General features: G+C 38.0%; 1 protein-coding gene across 2 annotated transcripts in view; it reads left to right on the forward strand.

Annotated features, from left to right (window-relative positions):
- Sucla2 (succinate-CoA ligase ADP-forming beta subunit) overlaps nucleotides 1–8,445 on the forward strand; it is a 37,256-nt gene extending 28,811 nt beyond the window's left edge. For both annotated transcript variants that reach the window (XM_005355611.3, XM_026783232.1), the window contains exons 7-11: nucleotides 1,485–1,646; nucleotides 1,738–1,880; nucleotides 3,647–3,767; nucleotides 5,963–6,051; nucleotides 7,659–8,445. In XM_005355611.3, coding sequence (XP_005355668.1) covers nucleotides 1,485–1,646; nucleotides 1,738–1,880; nucleotides 3,647–3,767; nucleotides 5,963–6,051; nucleotides 7,659–7,733 — 590 coding nt within the window. In that variant the 3' untranslated portion in view covers nucleotides 7,734–8,445. The remainder of the gene's footprint in view (nucleotides 1–1,484; nucleotides 1,647–1,737; nucleotides 1,881–3,646; nucleotides 3,768–5,962; nucleotides 6,052–7,658) is intronic.
- The last annotated feature ends 243 nt before the right edge of the window (nucleotides 8,446–8,688 follow it).

An 8,688-nucleotide genomic window follows, 5' to 3' on the forward strand; every position in this document is an offset into this window, starting at 1 on the left:
AAAAAAAAATGTAATATTGTAGTCCCTAGAGCATACTAGTTAGATAGATTAAAGACATGCCTGCCCTACTACACTGGCCCTTTTTCCACTGGTGGGGGCGAGGGCTGCAGTCTCAGTAATTCATCAGTAGAAATCAGTGTGTCCTTCTGAGTGATAGCCACTTGGTGTCAGAGCACTCTGATCTGGCTCCTTAGGCCTGCAGATTATAACCTCATCTCTGGTGCTTTGAAGATCAACCTGTGCAGGGCTTTCTGTGATAGAGGCTGTGTGGGTGCGGGAAGCCTGATCACCTGTGTTTACTTTTTTGGACCTGTCAAGGTTTTACTCTGCCTAAACCAAGTTCCAGCTTCCATATCCCATGATGAAGCAGGCAGTGATGGGTGTGTTGGATGTAGAAGCATTAAAAATCCCCAGCTCGTCTCCTCTAAATTGAGAATCTCCCAGCTTCTGAATCTTGTACCAGAATTCTGCATCTGTGTTCTTACCCTATTCTGAGGAGGAAAGCATAGGGTGTGGAAAGACCAAGTCAGAAGTCACCTTCATGGGGCTGTTTGTGCTGGGCATGGTTCACATGCCTGTAATTCCTGGGGAAGCCAAAGGAGGAGGAGTATGAGTCCAACTTATAAGACCCTGTCTGGAACAGCCAGGGTTTGGGATGTAGATCAGGGGAGAACTTCCCTAGTGTGTGCTGTGCTCTGGGTTAGATACACATAATACCTCAAAAAAAAAAAAAAGTTAAAGGAAAAAAAATAAGAATGATACAGGAGCAAAATTGGAGCAAGTAGTTTACCAGGTTGGTAGTTCCTTAGTATTCTTTGCTTTATCACCCATTCACAATCCTGGGTTTTGGAGTTTTACTTATTTTGTTCCCCTTTTCTGCTTATTCTTCATAATCTTTTTAAACTTTAATTCACATTCTCAGTTCAGAAATACAAAGAAATAGGCAAAGGCCCTCTGGTCCATGGGCCATAGTTTGCTGACCCATTCAAGTTTTAGGACCTCTGCTGCCAAGGAAGAGTAAGGAGGAGGAGGACTTGAGGGACATTTGCATCAGTGTTAACACTGTTTTGCAAGTTGGGAGATTTAGCCATTATAAAAGTGGGAGTGGATTTAGGATTTTTCAGCAAACAGTATCCTTCAGTGGTAAGAAGGTGTGGTGTCTGGGTCCAAGGGAAAGGTTTTAGCTAAGAACACAGCCAGTTAATTCTTGGAAGGGTTACACATGTGTAATGTTGTTTAGGAAAGTTTTCTTCTTTTTGTTCTTTGATGCTGGGATAGCTGTAGGAAAAGTAAGTGGGGTATTTTAAATTCCTATTTTTCTTTGAGAAACAGTTTGAATTCATTATGAACATAAATTGAAGTACTTTGAGTCAGTAACAAATTAAAATGTGCTCTTTCCTCTTAAACTAAACCATGTATAATATTGGATAGTTCTTTGTTTCTGCCATAAAATTAAGATTACTTTCTTCATTTTCCTCTCAAAGTGTTATGTATGGATGCAAAGATCAATTTTGATTCAAATTCAGCATATCGCCAAAAGAAGATCTTTGATCTCCAGGACTGGACCCAGGAAGACGAAAGGGACAAACAGGCAGCTAATGCAGATCTTAACTACATTGGCCTGGATGGGAACATAGGCTGCCTAGGTACCTACTGGGTTTTCCTGTTAGAGTTGGCTTTGCACAACTTCATGTATTTTCTCTGTTCCTTATCCGAATCATCTTTCCCTCTTGATAGTAAATGGTGCTGGGTTGGCTATGGCCACAATGGATATAATAAAACTACATGGAGGGACTCCAGCCAATTTTCTTGATGTTGGTGGAGGCGCCACAGTCCACCAAGTAACAGAAGCATTTAAGCTTATCACTTCAGATAAAAAGGTAAGAGTGGGGCTTACCGGTTAGAACTGGAGTTGTGAGGAGTGACTTAGTTAATTGGGAGATGTCATTATGCTGGTTCAACATTAAAATTCAGAGCACTCATAGTTTAAAAATAGGGATTGAAATCTTATAACTGAGATACAAGTAAGAGAACCTTTGACGGAATTAATGTTGAAATTTAGCAACCAGTGAAGAAATTTAATTAAATTAGATAAAGATAATATTAATGCCTCTAGTGAACTAGCATGGGAACCATTCAAATGGAAGAGTCTTGGTGGTATTTGACTGCAAAAGCCTGGGAGAATGTGAAAATAGATGTACCCATGCATAATTACTTAGTTCATTAATAAATATTATTGATGTTGCTGACAATATTTAGGTTTTTGACATTAGACTTTAGGAAGAGGAAATCACAGATGATACTAGAAGATGGAGAAATATTCCTTGTTCCTGGATAGAATCAGAAAAGATTTTTTACTGTCTTTTCCTTGGAATCTCATAGAGTTATTTACCACATGTATTATTACTGTTGTTTTATACTAAGGATTCAGCTAAAATGAGACATACTGGGAGTTGGTGCCTGTTGTAGTGCAGGGGCAAGTGGTTAAGGACTTTAGAACACATGTGTGGCCATGTAAACAATTGTTGTAAATATGTTATACTTTAAAAGCACTGTTTATTTTCATTCATGTGTATGTGTGTGTCTGTGTGTATATGTGCGAGTGGGTGCCCATAGAATCCAGAAGAGGATCTTCTGAAGCTGGAGTTGCAGGTGCTCATAAGCCACCTAATGTGGGTGCTGGGAACTGAGCTCTGGTCCTCTGCAAGAATACGGTCATTCTTCCCTGCTGAGCTCTCTCTCCAGCCCCAGGATTAAACAACTTCTAATGATTGGACATAGACTTGAAAGTCCTCAGCATATTGGGACAACTTGAGTTCTTAGGAGTTGGGGAGATGAGGAAAACAACAGAACCTGGCCCCTCTGTCTTGTCGAAGGAGACAGAATAAAATGACAGAGATAGGGTCCCATCAGGAGAGGCTGTGTCCAACAACAGTGAAGAGTACTGAAAGAGCACCTGAGATGGCAGAGGAGGAGCTGTAGAAGTAGTATGACTCGCATTGATAGGGCTGAATGTAGCACAAGTAATAAAAACCCAGAGACAGATGTTGGGGTTCAACCTGAAGGTCAGAAAAGCAAAGCAGCCAGCCACTGACTCACCTCTACCTCAGACCGAAATGGCGATCCTGCCTCCAGTAATCTCAGAATGAGACTGAGCTGAGACCTGTCTCCTCCCTTTTTATATTCCTCCCTTGGGCTGGGATTAAAGGCGTGTGTCACCACTGCCCAGTCTGTAAGGCTGACCAGTGTGGCTGTTTTACTCTCTGATCTTCAGGCAAGCTTTATTTATTAAAATACAAATGAAATATCACTACAGCTGAATGCAGACAGTAGTAGGTGATGGATACTAATAGAGATGCTCTCTGTGACATTGCTGTAGGATATGACCTGCAATGTTGTGTTGGTAAATAGGAAGAAGACTGAATCACAAGGTTTTGTTGTAAGGGATGTAGTAGAAAACAAATCTAAGCAAATATTGAAATTAGTGGAAGTAAGTTTTGGTTGGTAGTGAACTGAAAGATAGAAAAGGAAATGATGGTTTTATTTGAAAATGTTTCCATGGAACTTGTTTTTGTAAGACGCATATCCTGCTGTTTTGGAAGAAAAGTACAAATACTTATTCCTTTAATATTTACTTTATTGATAGGTGCAGGCTATTCTGGTCAACATTTTTGGAGGAATTATGAGATGTGATGTTATTGCAAAAGGAATAGTTATGGCAGTTAAAGATTTAGAAATCAAAATACCTGTTGTGGTACGGTTACAAGGTGAGTGTTAAAAGTTTGTTTCCAATCGTTTAAATGCTGTAATTGTAAGGAGCACAGTTAATTTAAAGTATAATTTTACAAATAGCTATATCCTTTCATTGAAAGCATTAAATACAAAACTTGGAAACTGTTAGTTATTTTTCTGTTGCTGTGATAAAATACCATGATCAAATGCAGCTTAAGGTGTGGGTGGGGCACACCTTTAATCCCAGCACTCAGGAGGCAGAAGCAGGCAGATCTTTCAGTTTAAGGCCAGCCTGGTCTACAAAGGGAGTTCCAGAAAAGCTGGGGTTACACAGAGAAACTCTGTCTCAAAAAAACAAACAAACAAACAAAAAAACAACACAAAAACAAAAAGGCAACCTAAGGAAGAATTTATTTTGCCTTACAGTTTCAGAGGACAAGATAGGCATAATGTGGAACGGGCACTGTGCAGGAGAGGAAGCTGAGATCACATCTCAGTCACACACACAGTAAAGTAGGATGAGGCTACAAACCATCTCTAGTGATGCACGTCCTCCACCAAGGCCCTCTACCCTAGGAGCTCTGTAGCCTTCCCAAACAGCGCCAGCTGGGCGCTGATGTTCAGATACATGAACTTGTCAGGGACATCTCTCTCTCAGACACCCAATGTGACTTTTTTTTTTTTTTTTCAATTTACTACATTGGGCAAAAATGCTCAAAGTTTTGCTCTGTGTAATGTGATATGTTAGACTTTTTCTTCTGGACTACCAATCAGCTCCTAAGTCATGGCAAGGAGACTTATTATTAGTTATGGATGCTCAGCCTTATCACTTATTTTAATCGTCTGTATCTGTTTTTCCTCGGGGCTTTTTTTTAAATTAAATATATATTTATTTCTGAGGATAAGACAGAAGAATTGAATATGGAGGAACTGAGGCAGAAGTGAGGATCTACAGTTAGCCTGCCTGCTTTCCTGGCTGGAGTCAACTCAAGTGTATATATATTTCACTTAGTATTTTCTTCTAGACTTCTCATCTTCTATTTCACCTATTTGTATTTAGTAAGACTGAGAGGACTTTCCCCACAATTTTATTAACTTTTCGTATATTAGAACTGTATATCTATCCTATAACCACTGAAAATTCCCCTCTAAATTTGGTCTTGCAATATTTTTCCTTCTGTTTCTACTCCTAGATTTGAATCTTGCACTTATCTTAGGAGGCAATTGCTGATATCAGTAGGAGGGTGTAGCCTAGGTTAGGCATCATCAATCAGGTATTCAGTTTGCACTGAAAACTGCCAATGTGCTGCTGGCAGACATGCTAAGTTTTAGATGTTGTTTCCTAAGCGCTGTGTCTATCAGTGGGTGGCATTTCGCCATACAGGGGAAGCCTGTATGTGACTATGTGGCTTTATCTTTCTGAGTGATAATGTAGCAACAGCTTTTGTTAGTTTGCAGAAAATCCAGAAACAGATTGAATTCTTGGCAAGAGATGAAGAAAGCACTTTCACAGGAGCTCCTTGTTGTCCTCGGGGCTTTTTTACTTTTCCTTTTTTCTGTTTATCTTACTTTCCTGCTGGCTCCATGTCTTGCTGGCACCGCATGGGGCCTGGGGCCATGTCCCTCTCTTTTCCCCCTTGTGCTCTCCTCCTCTTTCTCCTTTGCCTAGATTTCTTCTTCTTCTTCTTCTCTCTGCCCACCAGCCCCTCCTTTCCTTCTCCTGCCTAACTATTGGCAGTTCAGCTTTATATTAGACCAATCAGGTGCCTTGGGCAGGCAGGGTGAAACAGATGCAACACATCTTTACATAATTAAACACACATTCTTACATCATTAAACAAGTGCACCATAAACAAATGTAACTTTACCTTTACACAGTTAAAGTGATATTCCACAACTTAAATGTAACGTATCTTTACTTAGTTAAAATAATATACCATAACAGTGATTTTTTTCTGAGATTCTGGCTTTGCTTTTATTACTATGGATATGGTAAAATGAAGTATTTCACAAGGTAGTTCCAAGTTCTTAGGATATTTTTCTTAAATATTTGTGTTAAATAATAGAAGCTTTTGTGCTGAAATACATATAGTGTGAAAAAGATTGTACGTATTATGTGTGTGCATGCCTGTATGCATATATACACATATATTTATGCATATATGTATATATGCATATATGTATACACATATTTAACTCATTTACTTATATTTGCATAAATCATTTCTAGGTACACAAGTTGATGATGCGAAGGTACTAATAGCAGACAGTGGACTTAAAATTCTTGCTTGTGATGATTTGGATGAAGCTGCTAAAATGGTAAGTTGCTCTGATGATGGAAAGAATCTATAGACCTTCAGATTTTGAAATGAACCAGCTAATACTGCTAATATTAGTACTGCTATATTATTACTGCTAATATTAGTGCTTAATCTAGTTATATGGAAAAACAAACTTAATTCTGGGGAATGACACACATACACACACACAGACACACACATATATGTGTGTGTGTGTGTATATATATCTATATCTATGTTTATGTGTGTGTTTATTGCAGTGGGGGATAAAGATTGTGCTCAGCCTCAACTGCAGCAGGAAAGGTGGGAATTTCTGTCTAAGGATCCAGTCAGGTGGTGAGCAAGTAGGAGATTATTAGAAGAAATCAACATAAGTGAGGGGAAATTCTTATTCAAATTGTGTAATGCAGAAGAGTTTGAAGGCAATGAGAATTTAAAAATTGTTTTTCAGAACCTCTCATACCTTATATCTATTATCCATCTTAAACAGTGACCAATTTATACCCAATCTGGTCTAATCTCAGTTCTTACCTATTTCTTCTCTCGTTCATTATTAGTTAGTAAATCCCCATGTGCATCATTTTATACATCCAAACCATGTATATGAAGGTGAAGTAGTGTGCTGACGAAAAGGAATTCCTGTTGTCTAAACAGGATGTGGCATTCCGCTGTGAAAGTTGAGCAGTTATCTCACACCATCTAGACTCTTCTGTTAGACTTGGGGTCAGACTGTTTGTCCTGCAGCTGGGTAATATATACGTGCATGTCTTAATCTGTAGCCCTCATGTTTTAAAGTAATCCTCCTCCGGAGTTTATCTGCTAAATACTTTGTTGTAGTCCTGTAGAGTCTCTCTTCGTCTGGATTTAATAGTTGTAACCCTGAGTATCATCTATTTATTATGTTCTTCTGTTCTCTGTATTTTTCTCCTAAACTGGACGTTCATTTTGTAGTATTGACTATGATTGATAATCTTCCCCCCGCCTCGCAGGAATTCTCCTGGTGGTAAAATTTCCATGTATATAGATGAAGAAATAGCTTATATAAATTCACTTATTTCAGCTCATATTTCTCTAACTCCAGACTCTTTTTTTTCTAACTACTCTACTAGGAGAAAAGCTGAGTTTTGGTTTTAGATGTTTAATTTGTATGACATTTTGTATAGAAATAGATAGTCTCATATCTTACAGGGCATTAGAATTTTTGTTGGTTAGTGTTACCTCACAGAAAATATACTAGCAATTCTTATATCCAAACTCCTACCCTAATATTATCAATTAAGCTTGTAAACTTTTTCAAAGTAGGTTTTGTTTTATTTAGTTGTGCTTTGAATTGTGGGATATCTTACAAGGATACTTACTGTTTTTGTCTTCAAGATAAAATTTAGGTAAGACATTTCTAGTATTGATCTTTATCAGACATATTTAGTTGACCGTAGGTTATGAAGAATGTCAGACATGACAATCTTGCAAGTGTCAGTTCCTAAAAGGCAGTTGTGTGACTTACAGCAATGTCAGAATATCCCTAGTGTTTTAGGTAAAAAAGGTTCTATATTCATTTTGCCTTGCTTTATAATGTGTGTTCACCTTTTCTGAACATAGATTCAGAGATGCCCTGTTCTCTTCCAGGTTGTGAAGCTCTCTGAAATTGTGACCTTAGCTAAAGAAGCCCACGTGGATGTGAAGTTTCAGTTGCCAATCTGAGTGAGAACTTGGAGGCTGGCTGACGGTGTTAATGTGCTGTAGCTCTTTATTATACTGTGGTCTCTGCTATTGTCCCTTTCCTTTTCAGTGTGTGGGGAATGTCACTGCCCACGTAGCACCTCACGAACCTTTGAAAGCATTTGGTCTGTGTTTGAGTCTGCTGCTCAGAATGGACTGTTTATATAAAGAATGTATGATACAAATTGCTGGTTTCTTTTGTTTTAGCCATCTTTTTTGCTTCCTCTATAGAACATCACTTGCAGTATGCCTCTTTTCTGTTGTTGCATACAAAGTTCTTCATTGCTAAGAGTCCTATAAATAAAATAACTAACTACAAAGATAAAGCTTTATTCTTTAGTATGAAAATATATCTAATAACTGCCTCGTTAGAACAGTGGTATGTGAAAACAATGTTTTATATAAGAAATATTTATCTTCAGCATCAATATCTTAAATGTATCAATCATTATTTATACACAGAACTTTGAAGCACTCCTCAGAATATCTTCTAAGTATTTTAGAGAAGTAAGCTGTTGATTATTTGAACTTCGTTTTAATCATTACAGGACAATGATAACTGCAAGTCTTCATGTTTCTGCAGGTAGAAACACCTGCAAGGTCATCAACCTAAATCTTAAGACATATATAAAGAACTTGGTGGGCAAAATTAAGATTGCCAATTTAAGTTAATAAAAGTTTCCCAATGTAATTTGGAGTAGTGTATTGTTTCTTTCTTTTGAAATAGCAGTTGTAGGTGATCATGTTAGTAAGCAAGGAGCCCGTTTGTAGATTGTACAGCTGGATATGACAGTACACACATGTCTAAAGCTTTCTGTAGAGGATTCAGTAGAATTCTGTTCACAGGCATACTTTCTAGTACATATCGTTACTACTTTTTATGTGTATGTTTGTATCTTTGAATTTGGGGCGGGTATGTGGGGATGTTTTTCTCTTT

This window comes from Microtus ochrogaster, chromosome 17, assembly GCF_000317375.1.
Source record: "Microtus ochrogaster isolate Prairie Vole_2 chromosome 17, MicOch1.0, whole genome shotgun sequence".
Lineage (NCBI taxonomy): Eukaryota > Metazoa > Chordata > Mammalia > Rodentia > Cricetidae > Microtus > Microtus ochrogaster.